At 38.8% G+C, this 22,735-nt stretch overlaps 1 protein-coding gene across 7 annotated transcripts in view; it reads right to left on the bottom strand.

The window, feature by feature from the left end:
- ADAMTSL3 (ADAMTS like 3) overlaps window positions 1–22,735 on the bottom strand; it is a 408,215-nt gene that overhangs the window by 177,266 nt on the left and 208,214 nt on the right. For all 7 annotated transcript variants that reach the window (XM_059879284.1, XM_059879285.1, XM_024982349.2 and 4 more), the window contains exons 8-9: window positions 10,616–10,690; window positions 912–1,069 (exon numbers count right to left, since the gene is read on the bottom strand). In XM_059879284.1, coding sequence (XP_059735267.1) covers window positions 912–1,069; window positions 10,616–10,690 — 233 coding nt within the window. The remainder of the gene's footprint in view (window positions 1–911; window positions 1,070–10,615; window positions 10,691–22,735) is intronic.

Raw genomic sequence — 22,735 nt, forward strand, 5'->3', positions numbered from 1 at the left:
TTCAAAACAACAAATCCACCCAGACTGACACTTGGCTGGTCACACTGGAGGCTGACTTTGCAAACAGGACAGCAGTTTGCAACTCTCCTCCAACTCCAAACATTTTTCTCTGCTGGTACAACCAATGCTTTGATGAAACTTTGACAATTTAACATAGAACAGTTCTTTAGAAGGCACTGGGTCTTCTCACAGATAAATATATTCCTGGCAATTGGAGCTCTTGTCTTTCTTCCCTTTCCATTTTGAATGAGTTTCCCAAAAGGGATAGATAGGACAAAACCATCCACTGAAACACCCCTTTCTGCATGTCTTAGGTATTTTTGGTTGTATCAGAAGAATTTCAGATTGTGTCACCTTGGAAATACATTGGCCACTGCATTTCACGTCCTCTGAGTGAAAGAAGATGCCCCCGATTTACCCGAGAGAGGGGACACAGAGCCCTGGTCACAGGAAAGAAGAGTTCTTGTGAGGGGACCTCGTGACAGGGGTCCAGACAAGTGCTCATGATGAGACATTACTGAGGAAACAGGAAAGGAAGGTAAGGGAGGGGCCTCTGTCTTCTCTGCTCTGCTTTGCAAGGAGAGCAACAGAAGAGTCATGGTTTAAGACATGGAGCATTTAACCACGGACCATTCTCACTGAACTCCATCCAGAGGTTTTAAACTGAACACAGCAACCAGAGACTACAAATTCAGAACAATCATTCCCTATAAAAATGAAGTTTGTTTCTTAACTATTAGGGTTGAGGAACAGAACCTTGAGAGAGTTGAATGATTTTTAAGAACTGACTGTCAAGGTGAAAATATTAATGACACATGCCCTCGCTGCCAACCAAACAAACTTGTTCTTTTTCAAATTCAAGATATGCTGGGCCCCTGATGCATGACATTTTATGAAGAGACTCGTCCTACCTTGAAGATGAAATCAGCCATCAGAGGTCCTGGAATCTTAAAGGTTTGCCTCTCTGAGCCCTTCTGAAATTCCACTGTTGTGTTTTCTACAACAAAAACTCCAGGGCTGTTAAAGCTGTGCTCTCCTTTGCTTCCTTGAAGTGTTTTTGATTCAATAACTAAAATTTAAAAATAAAGTTTTAATGAAAGTATCTTAAAAGCATTTCATTTCAAAAGATATTTTAATTTTAGTACATGTAATTGCATCTGATATCAACACAACATCAGTATATCCACTTGGTTTACAAACACTGATTCAAATTGGTGAAATAAATATAGAAGCTTTTTGTGTGTGCATGCTAAGTTGCTTTAGTAGTGTCTGACTCTGTGCAGCTCTATGGACTGTAGTCCACCAGGCTCCTCTGTCCATGGGATTCTCCAGGCAAGAATACTGAAGTTGGTTGCCATGCCCTCCTCCAGGGGATCTTTTTAGCTGTCTATAAAAAGGAGCAAACAAGATTGCTAGCTCCAGTAAGGTCTACTCAACTCTTTGAAGTCATAAAGGCAAGAAGAAAACTTCTCTCTATATTTACTTCTCTCTATATTTTTTCATGATGTAGTTATTACTTAAAGGTATGTTACTAATTTTCTCACCCCTTCAGATCATACGCCTAGACTTTACTAAACTACAATAAAATTTGAATTTGCTTTGAGATTTTTTTATTTTGAAATAATTATAGATTCACAGGAAGTTGCAAAAGTAGTGAAGAGGTCCTGTATACCTTTCAGTTTTACCCAATGGAATGGTTATATCTTATCCAATGATAATACAATATAAAAACTAGGAAACAGACACCAGTACAATGTATGCGTATAGTCCTGTGCGATTTTGTCACACATCACTACAACCAAAACACAGAACTATGATATCAGCACAAAGATCTCTCTCATGTGTCACCTCTTTAGTCACAGTGGCTTTTTTTTCAAAATTTATTTATTTTTTCCCCGTCACAAGGCATGCAGTATCTTAGTTCCACGACCAGGGACGGAACCCATGCTCCCTGCAGTGGAAACACAGAATCTCAACCACTGGATCATCAAGGACGTCCCTCCCATTGGCTTTTAAATGAATACTAGTTCTTTCGGATCTCTAAAAAAACACTGCTGATGGTTTAACCAAAATAACACTACTTTATTTAAATGATTTCTTTCTTTCCCTTTCCTTTTTTTTTTTTTTTTCATTTTATAAATGTTCCCATACTTAGTGGAGCTGATTCACCTGCACTTCTGGCTCCAGCTCTACTCCTAACTCACTGCCTTGGCTTTTTATGGCCTATTTCTAAAATGAGGAGTCAGAGCAGACAATCTCCCAGATCCTCTTCTCTGAAATCTATACTTGACTCACTGGTATCCTGTGGTTCTTTAACCATCTCGAACAAAGGACACAACAGAACTACAACTCCATTCAATCTAATAAAAAGCAACAAAATGATCTGGTTTTAAGAGGCTGCAACCCACATGCTGCTGTGCTTTGGCAGTTTTTTTTTTTTTTGCTGATTTCTCTCTGCCACTGGAATAGCTGCAGGAATTCAAGTGCCCTGGACAGACTGTGTAACAGGCATTAGGAGACATCCCTGATTATCCCTGACAGGCAGGCTGGGAACTTTTCTGGGAAAATTCAAAGACTGGACACAGGCTCCTTGATCTGCAGGAGTCATTAGCGGTCAAAGAATAATTCTGGCTACTCTCAGGCACACAAAACCCCAACCACTTTGGCCCTGATCTCCGTGACTGCAATAGATTTTTGGAAAGTGTGAGATTAAATTCATTTCCTAGTTCCAATGAAGATATAAAACTGAATGCTATAAAGCGAGTTGTCAGTAAAAATGAGATGGGGAAACTAGAGATGGTAAGAGGGCCCTACACTGGATGAATTAGACCTTGAAATTAAAGGAGGAAAAAATCATGAGCATTCAGGTAATATCAAAACATGATATAAAGTTGGGCAAAATCCATCACTACAAAGAAGAAGGCATACAAAACACCAAGTTTCTAGATGGAAATTGAGCCTGAAGGGACTTGATTAAATTCAAGTAGTGTCCGATGGATTCGGCGGCTGTGTTGGGGCAGTGATTGTTTTACCACTGAGCTGACCTTCTGCATCACAGCTTGCCAAGCTCCATCTGGTTGCAGAGTTATGGCTGCGGCGGTGGCGGGGAGGGGGGTGGGGGTCAGAATCTGGAAAGGCGATCTAGGGGGAAGGGAAGACCAACATGACATCTATCTTTTGAACCATTTCTTCATTTGGTTTTCATTGTTTTTAATGTTTATTTAATTATCTACTTGGGCTTCCCATGTGGTGCTAGTGGTAAAGAACCCGCTTGCCAATGCAGGAGATAAAAGAGACTTGTGTTCGATCTGATCCTTGGGTTGGGAAGATCCCCTAGAGGAGAGCATGGCAACCCACTCCAGTATTCTTGTCTGGAGAATCTGATGGACAGATGAGCATAGGGTCACAGAGTTGGACACAACTGAAGTGACTTAGCACACACACATGCAAGTATCTACTGCATTTTCTGCCTCCTTTAATTTTTTTTTCATGACATTTTGTTGTTCTTTTGTTTTCATTTATTTTTAGGCCATGCCATACAGCATATGGGACCTTAGTTCCCCAACCAGGGACTGAATCCATGGTCCCTGCATTGGTAATGCTGAGTCTTAACCACCAGACCACCAGAGAAGTCCTTGAGGTTTTGGTTTTTGATTCTGAGTCCATTCTATTAACTTCAATGGTGTCCAAGATCTTTAGTGATGAAGATGTGAGAATACAAGGTGCAAAACCAGTTTTCAAGTGCATGTGAATTACCCAAACTACTCCTCTCCTCCACTTCTCATAAAATATCTTTATTCCAATTATTTCAAAAGGTTTCCCACTCTCTGGGTCACAAACCCTGGCTGCATACACAGGAGGTCAAAAGCAGGTGCCCTGACATCAACTGCATGACTTGATTCAGAAATGGGTGGTCAATAAAGCTAAGGGAAGCACTCTGATGAAGCCACCTTTTGACGGTTTGTGGATCCCAACACTGCTGACACTTCGGATTAACAAGGCCACTGTGATGAATTCACAGTGAAGCAGAGGCCAGTGTTGTTCTTCAGAAGTCATCATTTTTATGGGGGATAAACTTGCTTCTCCTTAGTGCCTATGCCTCTTAAAAGTAATTGGCAGAAAGGGGTTTTTGAAAATCAACAATTCAGACAATGTGTTGATTTATGGATATGTTTTTTAAGTTGTTTTTTTTAATTAATTATTTATTTATTTAAATTGGAGGATAATTACAATCTTGTGATGGTTTTTGCCATATATCAACATGAATCAGCCGTAAGTAAATATGTGCCCCCCATCCTGAATCACCGCCCCCCACCTCCTCCCCACCCTATCCCTCCAGGCTGTCCCAGAGTGCCCTGGGTGCTTCACGTATCAAACCCACATTTGTCATCCATTCTACATGTGGCACTGTACAGGTTTCAGTGCTATTTTTTCAAATTAAGGTCCAACACCTGGTGAATGTGCTGCAGGCTTACACTGTGATGTGCAATCCACAGCTCATGAGAACTGCACTCACAGCCCTTCAATCCTCAGAGCTCTCAAGGACCCTCTGCATTCCTATAGTAGGACAGCTAGTGCTGGGTAAAGACCCCAGGAGATGTATAAATGCTCCCACACTGAGAAAGGCAGAGGATAACAGCCTCTTTTCCTGCTGCCACTGCTGCCTTCTTTCTCCTCTTCAGGCTTAAATGACTGGGGTTGCAGACAAGAGTCAAGGAAGAGATGCTATGCATAGTCAAATAGATGAAAGAGAAATATCCTATGATATCGCTTACATGAAATCTTAAAGAAAGATACAAACAAGCTTTGGCATTTGTTAGCTGGCTTAACAAAGACATATATTGGAAATCCCCTTATCCTCTGCTGCTTAATCTGAAGAACGAAGTTGTGTTGTCGTAAGAATAAATAAAATTACATACCAGGAAGAAAAAAAAGAGGATCAGAAACCAAGATGCTCTTTTATCCCCAAATCTTCACAACTCAAGTCTATAATAGTACCTTTACATATTTTGATCCATATTAGTTATTTTTAAAAGAAATGACTAGAAAGATGATGAATGCTCCTAACTGCTTTAGCTGAAAGGCCTGCCCTGAGAAGTATCAGTCCAGGCTTCTTTTGAAAGAGACAGGGTCATGCTAATTATCCCAAGAGGTCTCAAATTCTAAGAAGACCACAAAGTATTGTTAGGTAAACATGTAATGAGCATTTAGCATGGCTGCCTTGGTTATAAATACATCAAACTTATGCTTCGAGTTGTATTTTATAGTGTATGCACACTTTACTCAGCATCCATTTCCTTTGATGAGTCATTATGCTCAAGCTTATATTTATACGTCTCTATACAGTGAGTCCCCTAAATATAAACCTTCAAGTTGCAAACTTTCAGAGATCAGAATGTGTGTTCACATGTCCAATCAATAAGTTAGTTCACATGTCTGGCATACATCGTCAAATGTGTGCATCCTCTACAAGTGATCATGCTGTGTGCAAGTAGAGCAGTACAGCATCTTTATTTCAAGCCCAGGATGTCCAGAAGCAAGCATAAAATAGCAGTGATGTAGCTGGTACAGTGTAGTCAATTGTGTTAGTTGCGTACCTAGGGTAACTTTGTTGGACTTACAAAACACTCTTAGGATGGACCTTGTTTGTATGAAAGGAACTTACTGTATATGGTCATCAGACAGCATTTAGAGGACCAAAAAAAAAAAAAAACAATTTTTATAATCAATAATGGAGGTTTTCAGTTTATGGCATCTTGCCTTCTCCAGTTTATTGCCAGTCAACATATTTCATGTTGAGGTTTTGATTCAATAAAATCCCTTTTGCAATAACCCTCTTATTATTTCCATTTTTGAAATTTTAGGGAAATCTGGAGCTGTGTGCTTGATATAATACTGAGGCCAAGCTTGCAAAAGGACTGGAAATTCAGGCTCTAATCACCTTGAGGCAATATGTAAGATGGATATTCTGTAATTAAGTTCCACAGCAAAGAGATTAACATGTTACTGAGTGTCCTCAGTTTTTAATGATGTAGCCTTTTGGAGGGTGGCACTTAATACAGATCTTAAAAAGAATGATTTATTACTGCAAAGTCAGCTTGATTTCAGGACTATATCTTTGGAATAAAATTAAGAAAACACTTGTACAAATCAAGAAAATAAAGCCACATCTACATTAAGATGTTAAGAAATGCTAACTAATTCCTTTGTAGATGAAGCCAGTTCAGTCTCTTCACTGGCAGAGAAAGGCAACTTTCAGAAACACTTCTGAGCCAGTTTTGAGAATATTCAGACGGAGAAATACTCCAAGCAAGAGATCTTACCACCTTTGGAGAAATGGGAATATTTTTGAGCTCTGTTCTTGGGACAGTGCCAGTCTTGAGTATTAAAGTTATATTTAATATGCCAGAACAGGTATGTATATAAATGAGTATTTTACCTCAAAGTATTTATCTTTACTAAACCTGTTTACTGCCTACTTATTCTGTTTTTTGAGCTTATTAAGCTCTCTTTAGAGATGAATTTTAAAGAACTGTCTTTAGTATCATGAGAAAATCAGGCCCAGGCTTTGCATATTTTTATTTTCTAAAATATCTTATTGATATGCTGTAAAATTCACATGCCATAAAATTCACTCATTTAAAATATAGTTTTGTGGTTTCAGCATATTCACAGAATTGTGAAACCATCACCACAATCTAAGTTTAGAACATTTTTGACACCAGTTCTCCAAAGAAACCCCATATCCATTAACAGTCCCCAGACCTGCCACCAACCCAACTCACCCTCGCCCTACGCAAGTGCCAACCAACTTTCTGTCTCCTTAGATTTGCTTACACTGGACACTTTATATAAAGACAATCATATAGTAATAATACGTGGCCTTTTTGTGACTGACTTCTTTCACTTAGCACAATGTTTTCAAATATCGTATCTATTGTAGCAGGCTTCCTGTGGCGTTAGTCATAAAGAACTTGCCTGCCAATGCAGGAGATATAAGAGACTTGGGTTCCATTTTTAAGTAGGGAAGTTCCTCTGGAGTAGGAAATGGTAGCCCACTCCAGTATTCTTGCCTGGAGAATCCCATGCACAGAGGAGCCTGGTAGGCTACAGTCCACAGGGTCACAAAGACTAGAACATGACTGAGCACAGAAACATCTATTGTAGCACATGTCAGGGACTTCATTCTTTGTTATAGTCAAATAATATTCTACATACGCCACATTTTATTTACCCATTCATCTGTTAATGGATATCTGGGCTGTTTTCACATCTTGGCTATTATGAATTATACTGCTATGAATATCCAAGCTAGGCTTCAGCAATACGTGAACAGTGAACTTCCAGATGTTCAAGCTGGTTTTAGAAAAGGCAGAGGAAGCAGAGATCAAATTGCCAACATCCGCTGGATCATCAAAAAAGCAAGAGAGTTCCAGAAAAACATCTATTTCTGCCTTATTGACTATGCCAAAGCCTTTGACTGTATGGATCACAATAAACTGTGGAAAATTCTGAAAGAGATGGGAATACCAGACCATCTGACCTGCCTCTTGAGAAACCTATATACAGGTCAGGAAGCAACAGTTAGAACTGGACATGGAACAACAGACTAGTTCCAAATAGGAAAAGGAGTATGTCAAGGCTGTATATTGTCACCCTGCTTATTTAACTTCTATGCAGAGTACATCATGAGAAATGCTGGTCTGGAAGAAGCACAAGCTGGAATCAAGATTTCCAGTAGAAATATCAATAACCTCAGATATGCAGATGACACCACCCTTATGGCAGAAAGTGAAGAGGAACTAAAAAACCTCTTGATAAAAGTGCAAGAGGAGAGTGAAAAAGTTGGCTTAAAGCTCAACATTCAGAAAACTAAGATCATGGCATCCGGTCCCACCACTTCATGGGAAATAGATGGGGAAACAGTGGAAACAGTGTCAGACTTTATTTTTTCTGGGCTCCAAAATCACTGCAGATGGTGACTGCAGCCATGAAATTAAAAGACGCTTACTCCTTGGAAGGAAAGTTATGACAAATCTAGATAGCATATTCAAAAGCAGAGACATTACTTTGCCAACAAAGGTCCATCTAGTCAAGGCTCTGGTTTTTCCTGTGGTCATGTATGGATGTGAGAGTTGGACTGTGAAGAAGGCTGAGCACTGAAGAATTGATGCTTTGAACTGTGGTGTTGGAGAAGACTCTTGAGAGTCCCTTGGACTGAAAGGAGATCCAACCAGTCCATTCTGAAGGAGATCAGCCCTGGGATTTCTTTGGAAGGACTGATGCTAAAGCTGAAACTCCAGTACTTTGGCCACCTCATGCGAAGAGTTGACTCATTGGAAAAGACTCTGATGCTGGGAGGGATTGGGGGCAGGAGGAGAAGGGGACGACAGAGGATGAGATGGCTGGATGGCATCACTGACTCGATGGACATGAATTTGGGTAAACTCTGGGAGTTGGTGATGGACAGGGAGGCCCGGCGTGCTGCAATTCATGGGGTCGCAAAGAGTCGGACACGACTGAGCGACTGAATTGAACTGAATATTTAGTACTTAATAGTTTTGAACCAAAATGTTATTTTACAACGTGATCATTCAAATCACTCACAGAATTTGGATCTAAATGATTTTCCCCTGTTTTCAAACATCAAGTTGGCGTTTACAAGGATGAAGATTTATTCTCATTGAGTTGTGGGCTGGGACTCCCCTGGTGGCCCAGTGGCTAAGACTCTGTGCTCCCAATGCAGGGGCTCGGGTTCCATCCCTGGTCAGGGAACTAGATCCCACATGCCACAATTGAAGATCCTACGTGCCACAACTAAGACCTAGCACAGCCAAATAAACTTTAAAAAAGAAAGAGCTCTGGTGGGCTTTAAGCCATTTTCAGAAGAAGTCTTAAAAGATGTTTTGATGCATCATTCTAGAGAAAGCCTTGAGTGAACTGATCATTATATGGTTTTAAACATTTTAATATTTTAAATAGATCAGTCACACTTTTTTAGTCATAATTCATACAATAAAGTAGGGTTAAAAAAAGACTTTCCAATAATGGCTCACTCTCACTGTCCTAAACATATTCTCTTCCTTCCCTATTTAGGCCATAATGTACTATGGAATTTCTTTTTTTTTTTTTAATTTTTAATCTATATCCTTGGTGACGAACACATTTTGATATAAACATTCCTCAAAGGACATTGCTGGTTAGAACATCAGTATTGAATCTAAAGTATACAAACATATACACACACATGCACATACACACTTGAAAGCTACAGAAAATGTACAATGCTGTGGCCCTGAGACATTCTTACAACTTGAAAATCTAAGATGGTGGCTCAGGAGAAACAAAAGGGCAAACTATGCAGCATTTTAATCCCGTGGACCTTGATTTGTGTGGTTTTAAAATAGCTATATTTATAACTACTTAGTGTTTTGTACTTTTTACAGAAAGATAGAGCTGAACACAGTGAGCTTCTTCAAGGCCAGGGACCCAGTCTTGGCAGAGACTCAACTTCCCCAGAAAAAGACTAAGAAAGTCCTTCGCATGGCCACAGGAAACCCTGGGAGGGAACTATACAAACTTCGGTATTCCCAGTTTCTTTGGGTCCTAAGAGACCAGAAAGGGCTCCCCTTGTAGCTCAATTGGTAAATCATCTGCCTGCAATGCAGGAGACACAGGTTTGATTCCTGGGTTGGGAAGATCCCCTGGAGAAGGAAATGGCAACCCACTCCAGTATTCCTGCCTGGAGAATCCCATGGACAGAGGAGCCTGGTGGGCTACAGTCCATGGGGTTGCAAGAGTTGGACACAACTTATCAACTAAACCACCACCGAGAGACCAGAAAAGCTAAGACAGAGGAGATGCCGTGTGACTTTGACCAAAGAAACATAAATCCCAACCCTTTATTGTTTCAAACTCTTAGGATTCTGGGAAACCAGTGTTTACTTTCAGTGCCCCCTAGATCTAGGCTGTAATGTGTTGTCCACAGAGCTTGTACTTGTCAGCTGTATTCACTGATGCAGCTCTGCGTTTTAAATTTTGTTTTGCTATTTTTTAATTCCAAACTGTTGAGATCTCCAGAAGACTCTTGAATCTAAGTTCACCCTCCACATAAAAAATAGTTCATTTCACATATAACTTGATTTCCTCTCCTGTGAGGGGATTAATCCCAAACTGGTATACTTCCCAGTAGGACATGAGAACCAAAAACTCAGGGTCATAGATCATTCCCTAGAGATATAGACTATTTCAGTGGGCGTGCTCAGTTGTGTCTGACTCTTTTGCGACCCCATGGACTGTAGCCCACCAGGCTCCTCTGTCCATGGGATTTCTCTGGCAAGAATACTAGAGTGGATTGCCATTCCCTTCTCCAGAGGATATTCCTGACCCAAGGATCAAACCCACATCTCCTGAGGCTCCTGCATTGGCAGGCGGATTCTTTACCACTGATCCACCTGGGAAGACCTAGACTATTCAAGGTGATAAGCAAAACCATTAAGATGTTGACCTCTTCATTAATACAAAGAAGTGTGTATATATATATACATACATACATTTTCTTTACTAAATAAGCTTTCAGAAAAGAAGAAAAGTGTTAAGATTAAATCTTGCTTACAGAGATGTGCAGGTCCTTTCACTGTAATTCTCACACTTCGACTTCCCAGAGGAACAGCAATTACATTTTCTTCCCCTAGGAAAGAACACAAGACAAATGTAATAAAACTTCTGCACTAAAGGCCCATTGAAATAAGCAACTCAATCAAAACTAAGGGCATGTATAAAGTGTTCTTAATTGTATTTCATTTCCATCTTCAGTCAGGAAATCTTCAGAAAACAGCTATTGTGTCTAAGGCATATTAATATATGCACATAATTTCATTTAAATATTGGGTTGGCCAAAACATTCATTTTTTTCTGTAAGATGGCTCTAGTAGTGCTTAGTTGTCTTTAACTTCATTAGAAACAATTTCTTTAGACTGTATTAAGACAGCTGTCATTTAAAAAAATAACTTACAAAACTGGTGAATTTTTGTGTAGCCATGTTAATAATAAAGATGGAAGAAAAAAAGCAACATTTTCAGCATATCATGCTTTATATATTTTATTATTTCAAGAAAGATAAAAACACAACTGAGAAGCAAATAAAGATTTGTGCAGCGTATGGAGAAGGTGCTGTGATTAATTGAATGTGTCAAAAGTGGTTTGTGAAGTTTCATGCTCAAATTTCTAGCTGGACAATGTTCCATGATCCAGTAGATCAGTTAAAGTTGATAGCAATCAAATAGAGTTATTGAGAACAATCTACATTATACCACGAAGAGATAACCAACATACCCAAATATCCAAATCAAGTGCTGAAAATCATTTGCACCAGCTTATTTATGTTAATCATTTTGATGTTTGGGTTCCACATAAGTTAAGCAGAAATAATCTTCTTGACTCTGCATGTGATTCTCTTCTTAAATGTAACAAAAAGTCCCATTTTTAAAAACAAATTGTGACAGGCAATAAATAGGGGATGCTGTACAATAACGTGGAACAGAAGAGATCATGGGGCAAGGGAAAAGAACCCATCAACAACACCAAAGGTCGATCTTCATCCAAACAAGGTGATACTGGGTGATATGGTGGAATGGGAAGGGAGTCCTCTATAATGAGCTTCTTTCAAAAAACCAAATGATTAATTTCAACAAGTAATGCTCCCATTAGACCAATTGAAGACAACACTCGATGAAAAGTGTACTGAATTAGTCAACAGAAAACCCATAATCTTCCATCAGGATAATGTAAGAGTGCATGTTTCTTTGATGACTAAGGCAAAAACTGTTACATCTTGGCTGGGAAGTTCTGACTCATCTGCCATATTCACCAGACACTGCTGCTTCGGATGTCCCTTCAATTTGGTCTTTACGATATTAGCTTCAAGGAAAAATTTTCAGTTCCCTGGAAGACTATAAAAAGCACCTAGAACAGTTCTCTGCCCAAAAAGATTAAAAGTTTCGAGAATATGGTATTATGAAGTTGCCTGAAAAATGGAAGAAAGTAGTGGAACAAAATGGTGAATACATTATTCAATAAACTTCCTGGTGAAAATGAGAAATGTTTCTTTTACTTTAAAAAAACTGACGGAATTCTTTGACCAATCTATTTTTTTAAATATTAAAGAAAAATTTAAATAAATGTACTGATCAACTTGAGCGAGGCCACAAACTAGGGCCCTAAGGTCATACTCATTCATTTGAGGTTGCTTGTGCCCTACAATGGAGAAGGCAATGGCACCCCACTCCAGTACTCTTGCCTGGAAAATCCCATGGATGGAGGAGCCTAGTGGGCTGCAGTCCATGGGGTCGCTAAGAGTCAGACACAACTGAGCGACTTCACTTTCACTTTTCACTTTCATGCATTGGAGAAGGAAAGGGCAACCCACTCCAATGTGCTTGCCTGGAGAATCCCAGGGTTGGGGGAGCCTGGTGGGCTGCCGTCTATGGGATCGCACAGAGTCGGACACGACTGAAGCGACTTAGCAGTAGCAGCAGCAGTGCCCTACACAGGCAGAGGTGAGTAACTGTAACGAAGACAATACGGCTCACAAAGAGTAATATACTTACTACATGGTTCTCTACCAAAAACTTTTGACAGTACCTGGCCAAGATAATTATTTAATGGAAATCAGGGGCCCCTGGCCCCTGAAAAAAAAAAACAGATTTTTTTTTCATGCTGTTACACATTCTGAAATTAATTTTCATGACCACATAATAATCCAGGGGTATATGAACTTCTATCCCCCAGTCTCCTATTTGATCATCAAATCTATGATTAATGATATCAGTACATCATCAACAATATGAATTACTTCAAGCAGATGTTGTGTTTTGTTTGTTTAACTTACAGAGAAGAGTTTTTGATAGCCTCTGGGTGAAGTTGTTGAATCAAAGGATGTCACTATGTTTATTGACTTGTTTATAAGTTTTATCAAATAAAAATACTTATTTACTATTAAAATTAGAAAATTCAAAAAGCATTCCAGACAAAATAAAGCTATTTCCAATCCAACTGCCCAGAGATCACTTCTAGCACTGTGATAAATATCCTTTCCTGATTTTATATTTGTTTGTTTTTGACACACATACATGTAAAAAAATGAACACTATTTAAATGCTCACTATTTGGGGAGGAGTTAGATAAACAGTGACACGTCCAGGCTAAGGATCTTTCCAACCCAGGGATTGAGCCTGTGTCTTTTGCATCTCCTGCATTGACAGGTGCATTCTTTACCATTAGCATCACCTAGGAAGCCCTGAAGGAATACTCTACAACTGATAAAAGTAACACTAGGAGGCCACATTACTTGATGTGGAAAGACTGCTAACATATATACTGATTGATGAAAAAAGCAAGTTAATATATGTTTTTACCCAGTGTTAGATAAGTACAATCCTTTGTTTTCCTGGTAGTTGGATCACTTGTGAATGTATCCTCAAGCAGCAAATTGCTTAATTTTGCTTGTTTGGGACCTTGGTTAAAATAGAAAGAAACTACATACGTATGTGTATATTCTTATGTAATTTGCTTTTCTTTGAACAATGCTGTTTATTTGAAATCAAGTCATGTTGGTGAGCCTAACTGTCCTTCATTCACTTTCACAACTATACACAACATAATAGTTAAATTAAACATCTTTGAATCTCCTTTTCCAGGAAAAAAAAAAGAAAAGAAAAAAGCAAGTTAAAAAACAACTACATGGCCAACTATTTCTTGATTATGATGTCAAAACCATAGGTAACAGATGAAAAACATAAACTGGACTCCATCAAAATTAAACTTTTCCACGTCAAAGGGTACTATCAATAGAGTGAAAAGGCAAGGCATGCAGTGGGAGAAAATATCTGTAAACCATGTACCAAATAAGGGGTTAATATTCAGAACAGATACAGAGTTTCTACAACCCAACAACAATGACAACAAAAATCACCCCAATTCAAAAAGTGGGCAAAGGACTTGAATAGACATTTTTCCAAAAAGGATATGCAAATGTCAATAAGCACAAAGAAACAGGCTCAATGTCACTAATCATTAGGGAAATGCAAATCAAACCCACAAAGAGATATCACTTCACACTCACTGCTGCTGCTAAGTCGCTTCAGTTGTGTCCGACTCTGTGCGACCCCGTAGACGGCAGCCCACCAGGATCCCCTGTCCCTGGGATACTCCAGGTGAGAACACTGGAGTGGGTTGCCATTTCCTTCTCCAATACATGAAAGTGAAGTCGCTCAGTCTTGTTTGACTCTTCGCGACCCCATGGACTGCAGCCTACCAGGCTCCTCCGTCCATGGGATTTTCCAGGCAAGAGTACTGAAGTGGGGTACCATTGCCTTCTCTGTCACACTCACTAGGATGGCCATTATTAAAACAAAAAACACAATGACAAGTGTTGGTCAGGATGTGAAGATATTAGAACCCTTGTGAACAGCTGATGGAAATTTAAAATAATTTTTCAATCACTATGGAAAACAGTTACTCAAAACATTAAATATAGAGTTACAACATGATTCAGCAATTTCCACTTCTGGGTACACCCCAAAGAACTGAAATCAGGGACTCATACAGATATTTACACATGCCATTCACAGCAGCATTATTTCAGCCAAAGATGAAATCAATCTAAGTGTCCATTCACTGATGAGTGGAAAGCTATCATGTGGTAAATATATACAATGGGATATTTTTCAGCCTTAAAAAGTAAGGCAATTCTAGGACTTCTCTGGTGGTCCAGTGGTTAAGAATCTGCCTTACAATGCAGGGGACACAGATTCAGTCCCTGGTGGGGGAACTAAGATCCCACATGCCTCAAGTCAACTAAGTCAGCACACTGCAACTACCAAGTCCATGTACTCTAGGGTTGGTGAGCTACAAGAGAAACCCACATACCACATACTGCAACTAAAGAAAGCCCGCATGCTGCAACAAAGGTCTGGGGTGGCCAAAATGAAAAAAAAAAATTTTAAGTATTTTTTTAAAAAGTAAGACAATTCTGACACATGCTATGACACACAGATAAACCACAAAGATGCTATGCTAAGTGAAATATGCCAGTCACAAAAGGATATGTATGATTCCATTTATATGAGGTATGTTAAGTTCATAGAGACAGAAAGTAGGATGGCTTTTGGCAGGGGATGGGGTAAGACATATTATAACAATCTATCTCTAGAACTTTTCTCATTTTGCAAAACTGAAAGTCTGAGCCCACTAAATAATAACTCTCCATTCTCTCTCATCAAACCATTGACAGTGGTTTCCTCCCAGGAAAGAAAAGAATTCTGGGAGTGCCTGAATGGAAACGTAGTTCTATATTTTTTGTTTTCTGTAATAAAAATGCACCAATGAGTTACTTTTAAAATAAATTTTTTTAAAAAGCTAAAAATATTATTTACAGAGGAAAAAAAGAAAATAAAGGACCAGGGCCAAAATATTTTGCTGGATAAGTTTTGCAAAACCTTAAGCAAACAAGCAGGTTGCAGATAATAGGAAACTGAAAGCTTCCCAGTTGGTGAATACCAGCTAAAATAACTGATACCCAAACCAAACACAGAGATCACATAAATAAATATGTAAACTAAAACTTAATTATCACTATGGATGTAATAATAAGAAATACAACAAGGCAAATTTCAGAACTCTATCCTAAGGATCACACATTATGACTAAATACAGTATATTATAAAAATGAATGATTGATTCAACATCAGAAAAAGTACTAATATAATTGGTTATATTAACAAATCAAGTGAGTTAAATATTATGAACATTTTAATGAATATAAAAAGGTATCTGATGAAATTCAGCATGCATTACAATAAGATTCCTTTTAAAACCAAGGACAGAAAGAAACACCCTCAGTTTAATAAAGAATCAGAAGCCATGAGCAGATTTAATGGTGAAATATTAGAATTATTTCCACCATGGTTAGGAACACAACAAAAATTATCATCATTTTCCCCCTACACTCTTATCTTTGTCAGTGTAAGTAGAAAATAAATTAGAGGAATATATATTGGAAATAAAAAAATTTAAAACCTTGGTTGTAGATAATATAACTACTTAAAATTCAAGAAGAAAAAAATTACTAGAGACCAACATTCCTAATGAATATAGATGCAACAAGTCTCAATAAAATACTGGCAAACCAACTTCAGCAGCACTTTAAAATGATCATACACCATGATCAAGTGGGCTTTACTCCTGGGATGTAAGGAGATGGGACAGTTCATCAAATATGAATCAATCAATATAATACATCACGTTAATAGAATAAAAGAAAAATCCTATTATCATCTCAATACAGAAAAACCATTTGACAAAATTCAATAATGATAAGAATAAGAACTCAACAAATTAGGCATAGAAAGAACATATCTCAAAATAACAAAGTGTGTATATTACATACCCACAGCCAACATCATACATAATGTGCTTTTTATGCTTTGTTCTGTATTTTCCAATTTTATATAATAAAAATGTATTTTTTCTTACAATGTTATTTTTTTTTAATTATTTAGGAAATTTTCCAGTGCCTTCAGATTTTATGACGGCATCTCCAGTAATAGAGAGTGACAAGGATCTCCAAATGGAGTCAGAAGAATAACAATTCTTAATAAGCTGAGGCTGGTTTCATATATGATATTATACATGTTTCAATGCCATTCTCCCAAATTATCCCAGCCTCTCCCTCTCCCACATAGTCCAAAAGACTGTTCTATACCTCTGTGTCTCTTTTGCTGATGGTATGGAGAGGGAGGGGGGGTGGTTCAAGATGGGGAACATGTGTATACCTGTGGTGGATTCATGATGATGTATGGCAAAACCAAAACAATGTTGTAAAGTAACTAACCTCCAATTAAAATAAATAAATTTATATTAAAAAAAAAATAAGCTGAGGCTGGCCAAAATCCAAAGGACAATAACCAAAAACCTGTATACTTCATTGTGTCATTATTTAAGGTAAAAGAGTCAATAATATTTTGTTGATGAATACACAGTACAGACAATTTAATTTTTTATTTGCTGACTTCCGTGAGAAATATCTCTATTTTAAAATGATAAAAATAAGGAAATCATAAAATAAGCTTTAAATAGGTCCACAGATACATGGTCTTCATTTTTCTTTCTTCTATACTTTCAAAGTTCTTTGCAATGAAAAGGGCTTGGAAGCAAAGATTCCCCAGTGACAGTAAGTATTGCCTATGTCTTGGGCTCTAAATACCATTCCCCAATAAAAAGAATCAAGACTTCATGGAAAAAAAAAAAAAAAAAACAGGCAATTCTAGGTCTGGAAAAGGAAAAAGAATTCAAAGTGAGCCTAGAACACCTTGTTGTTATTTCAGAACGCAAAGCAGTGTTTAAAGTCCAAAGGAATTATGTCAAAAGGGTTCAGCTTGAACTGCTCCCACTGGCCACATTTTGGACAATATGCAGCCCAGATGAATAGTGTCTATAATATGACAAAACATTTAAAAACAAAAAAATCTCTGAATTCAGAGTGAGAAAGGAAAAACAAAAAAGACTGGGGAGCTTCTTTACAGAAGAATATCAGAAAGTAAATACAGAGGTAAGGAAAGAATTAGAAAATTGCCATGTGCAACCAAACCCCAGAATAAGCACTATTTCAAGCAAGGGTCAACAATAGATGCTAAACCCCATGTGAGAAACTGTTGCAAAACAGAATATTTAACACCTTGAGATAACATTCTGTAGGTTTCTTACAAGGAAACATGGATCTGCATAAGATAGTGATCTGTTTCCCCACCTTAGACTACTGATCAAACTCAACACTGCTATGTCACAGACTTCCTGATGTGATGCAACATAAAGCACTTTGTACCATCGTTGATGTGCTCCTACCTGAACAGATGTTCAGTCCAGTTCCAATCAAGCCTTGGACCTCACTGCTCTGTTTATAGGAAATATTGAGAGAGATCCACAAATAAAGTGGCAATCAGATAAACCCAGAAGATGGAAAATTCTATAAGACAAACGGGATGAACACTTTACAAAGTCAATATTATGAAAAAATAAATGGTCTAAATAAGAGACACATCTGTTGAGAAGGAATGTTATGGAGGTTTTTTAACAGAATAGCTACACTGGCCAGGGCTTCCTTGGTGGCTCAGCAGTAAAGAATCCACCTGCCAATGCAGAAGGCCCGGGTTTGATCTCTGGGTCAGGAAGAACCCCTGGAGAAGGAAATGTCAACCCACTCCAGTACTCTTCTTTGAAAAAATCCCATAGCCAGAAGAGCCTGGCGGGCTATAGTCCATGGGGTTGTAAAGAGTCAAACATGACTGAGTGACTAAACAATAACAACATCAAGAGAGACATCTATGTAACGAAAATTGTTTTGAAAATAATAAATAAGAAATCTTTGCTAAGAAATCCTCTTCGGGGAGATCAACTGGGCTAAGTAACTCTCTTAGAAAATCTTTGTGAACTTAGACTGTGGTGTCTTTGAAGAGCATTTATCCTGTGTATGTATGTGTGTGTGTGTGTGTACACATTCCAACTGCCATTCATTGACCATTAAACACTCAAGTGAAACCTCTCAGACTAGAAACCCTGGCACTTTATTTCAGTCAGATGGTTCACACTTGGGGGAAATACATGGCTGTGTAGAGGGAAGTGAACCCCCAGTTGCTTACAATACTGCCTTGTCGGGAAACGCACATTGCAGGGCAGCTGGGCAAGGCTGGGAAGGCAGCAATCTGTAAGAGTCCTCACCTAAGGATTTAACATCCTTAGATTACAGAAAACTGTACAGTTTTAAATGCCATCTCTCCTAAACTGCAATTCCCATCTGTTTCTGTAACTTTCCATAGTATATTAATATTTGATACATCTCATGTCCTTGTGGTACTTTTACAGAGCAGCACCTCCCAGAATTACCTTGAGAACTTATTAAAACACAGATTCCTGTTCCTCCCACAGAAATCCTGTCCCACCAGCTTACGGTGGAGCCCAAAAATGTGTCCATCCAGCAGCCTCTGTGTGATGCTGCTATGGAGCATCTGTGAGCTGTGTTTCCAACAGCAGTGAACCAGGGTAGAGTGAGGGAAAACTCCAGGGCTTTAGGACAGGAAGCAGGGTGGTTCTACAGTCACAACTTTTCAGGATTTCTCCACCATTCTGCAGAAAAGCACAATTCTAGCTCTGACCAGAAATAGAGAGAGAACCCTGATGAGGAAGAGAATTTTAAAGAGGGAGGGGCCAGCAGCACTAAATGCTCTTCCACTGGGGGCTTCAAGTGCCTTTTGGATGAAGCAGTAAAAACCTTGCTAATGGGATTCATAAAGACAGTATCAACTGGGCAGTAAGCACAGGAGGCTGCCATCTGAGGAATAAATTGACAAAAAAGGAGACACAGGAAATGTAAACAGTTTTTCCAAAAGTTGTCAATAAAGCTAAGTGAAAGATTAGGGTGGCAGCTGGAGATGTGGAGAGTTTAAAAGATCTATATACACATACACATATATTACATATATAATTATGTAAAATACATATGTTGTTGAGTTGCTAAGTCATGTCCAACTCTTTTACCACCCCATGGGCTGTAGCCTGTCAGGCTCCTCTGTCCATGGGATTTCCCAGGCAAGAATACTGGAGTGGGTTGCCATTTCCTTTCCCAGGGGATTTTCCCAACCTAGGAGTTGCACCTGCATCTCCTGCATTGGCAGATGGATTCTTTACTGTTGAGCCACCAGGGAAGATATATATATATCTTATCCATACACACATATATATACACACACATATACACACAAACATATAATTTGCAAATTATATTTCCATTTAAGATGGAAGAGATCTGGTCACATTTAACCCTGATGGGAAAAGGAGACAGAGAAAGAGGATAAAGGAGAGAGACAATAGGTGGGGTGAAATCTCTGAGGAAGCAGAGGGGGCTGGGATCCAGGATGCAGATGGAGGGGTTAATTAGCCTTGGAAAGGAAGCCGGACACTTGTTCCTCTGTAATGGGAGGGACCAAAGAATGGATGGGCGCAGCTGCAGGGTGAGGTCTCTACTAACGGTTTCTGTTTTACCGAGTTTGGGGTTTTTTTACAATCTTATTTGGAGTCTAGCACAGAATCAGTTTTTGTAAATGGTCCATAAATGTTTGAAAAGACAGTATGTTCCCTCAAAATGCAATGCTCAATAATACCTGTTAATGTAACATGACTTAGTTCCTATTAAGAGTGTTCAAGTCTTCATAACAGTTTTATTTGCTTCAATTTCTTCTTACAGACCTATAGGGCTATTGTTTTCTTTGTGCATTTTTTAATATTCATTTTTGGGGCTTTCCAGGTGGTGCTGGTGGTAAAGAAAATATCTGCCAAGCAGGAGACATGGGTTCCATCCGTGGGTTGGGAAGATACCCTAGAGAAGGAAACACCTACCCACTCCAGTATTCTTGCCTGGCAAATCCCATGGACAGAGAAGCCTGGTGAGCTACAGTCCATGGGGTCACAAAAGAGTCAGATCTTAGTGACTGAGCATGCATGCATGCATGCAAGATTCTACTAGCTTTGATATTAACACTGCTAACATGCTTTCTCGTCTCCCTTGTTACACTGGGATACTTAAACCCCAGACAAATGGCCTCCAGGTAAATCCCCCTCAGGTTGGAGCTAACAGGAATAAGCTGTATCTTGTGTTTCAGGACAGGTGAAGTAGACACCACTTAAAACCTCCTCTCACAAGTTTGCTTATGAGGCCACCAATCAGGTCTTATTTTGGGGCCTCTTTAAAATATTATACTCTCTAATGGTATAGAATCCAATGGTTGAGAACATGGCAGACGGCAGAAGGTTTCTTCTCTACCCCATATAAACAATGTTCATAACAGCAGGTCCACGACTGGGAAATCTAGATTTGGTGGTGGTGTTGGGAACTGGTTCCTGTTGAACACCTTCATTGTTTGGAACTACTTCAAAACATTTCCATTGAAATTTGCGGTAAGAGATCCTTGATACTGCTACTCACTATGTCATCTTCCAGGGCTTCTTCTCAACACACTCTGCATTTTTTTTTTTTTTTTTATTCTACAAACTACTGGGAGAGAAAATATGGAATCACGGCTAAGATCACAGACCACAGAGTCAGGCAACCTGGGCTGGAATGCCAGCTTCACCTCTTACAACCACTGTGTGACTTTGGGCAAGTTTCCTACCTTCTCTGTGCCTCAGTTACATGTGTAAAATGAGGATAATAATACTTGTTTCAAGGAGTTGTTGAGAGGATTTGATAACATAATACATCCAAAGGATGTAGAAGAAAACTTAACCAGCAGTCGGGCTGGGTAAGCGCAAGTTATTAAAACCAGGCTGAACACATACGATGCCCCCAGGCACGATCCTGAGTAACTTGACAAAACTGCCTCCTTTGTTCTAATAAAAAGCCATTCCTACAATTAAGAAAACTGAACTTTTGTAAGTTTAAGTGACTTGTCCAAGATCACAGACTTCCCAAGCAGCAGGGCTGGGGTCAGAACCAAATACTGCACTCTTAACCCTTCTACTGTTGAGACCCAGTTGTCACTGTAAACTCCCACTCTCCCATCACAAGTACATTCATTACACTTTGATTTTACGGGCTTCACTTCTTTGATTTTGCAATCACTGGGCTGACCCAAGGATCTATTAAGTTTGCTTCCACTGACTTCCCTCCTACACATAAACGCTCAAATCCAGCTGTTCCATCATATTTTTTCTATGTCTCATTTCCTGCCGCAGAGATCACCGCTTTGCTAAGTAGCAAAATGTATAGGAAATAAACTGTCCACACAATATTAACTAATCAATAAACATCAGTTTCAGCCCAGAAGGACTGCAATTTATACCAGATCATTTATTTGCACTATAAAGTCAAATTAGAACTGCACCCACCTAAATATATACATTCCAACATAACACAAGAAAAGAGATGAACTCTTCTATTACCCTCACTTTGACAATCTCATTTCCACTTTACCATTTCTGGTTTTTTATTTTTTTTTAAATTTGGTTGGGTATTTTGCTGAACAAAACTTTCGGTCATGTATATTTCATGTTATTTTTTGACCTTGCATTTTTAATTATTCTGCTCTTTCAGGCTCAAACACACACACACACACACACACACACACACACACACACCACCCTCCATCTTCTCTCCATTCCCAAAGAATAGAGGAGCTTTTTTTTTAAAAGCTTTTAAAGAAGAAAAGTATCAAATAAATGTTAATGCTATTAATAATTCTATGAAAAAACTGAAAATAATACTTATCTTCCTTTAAAATGAGATAACGAGTGTGAAAGCATTTCGTAAATTGAGAAACAAACACAAAAATGGTATTTATTAATACTCTTACACACATATAACCACTTGGCATCATTTAACCTAAAACAACATTGTATAGAACAGGGGTTGACAGCTTTCCAAATTAGGGTAGTCAAGTTTTGTTCTGTCTCGTTTTTACTTCTTGGTCTTGCACCATGGTATGTGGGATCTTCGTCTCCTGACCAGGGATAGAACCTGCACTTCCTGCATCAGAAGCACAGAGTCCTAACCACTGGACCACCAGGGAAGTCCGTGGATAGTCAAGTTTGATTTAATTTGTCTGTGCCTTTGTTGGTGTGCTGGAGGACTGGGAGACTAGGACTCTTTCGAAGAGAAAGCCAGCATGTGGCTACATGGATTCTGAAA

Source organism: Bos taurus, chromosome 21 (genome assembly GCF_002263795.3).
Source record: "Bos taurus isolate L1 Dominette 01449 registration number 42190680 breed Hereford chromosome 21, ARS-UCD2.0, whole genome shotgun sequence".
Taxonomy (NCBI): Eukaryota; Metazoa; Chordata; class Mammalia; order Artiodactyla; family Bovidae; genus Bos; species Bos taurus.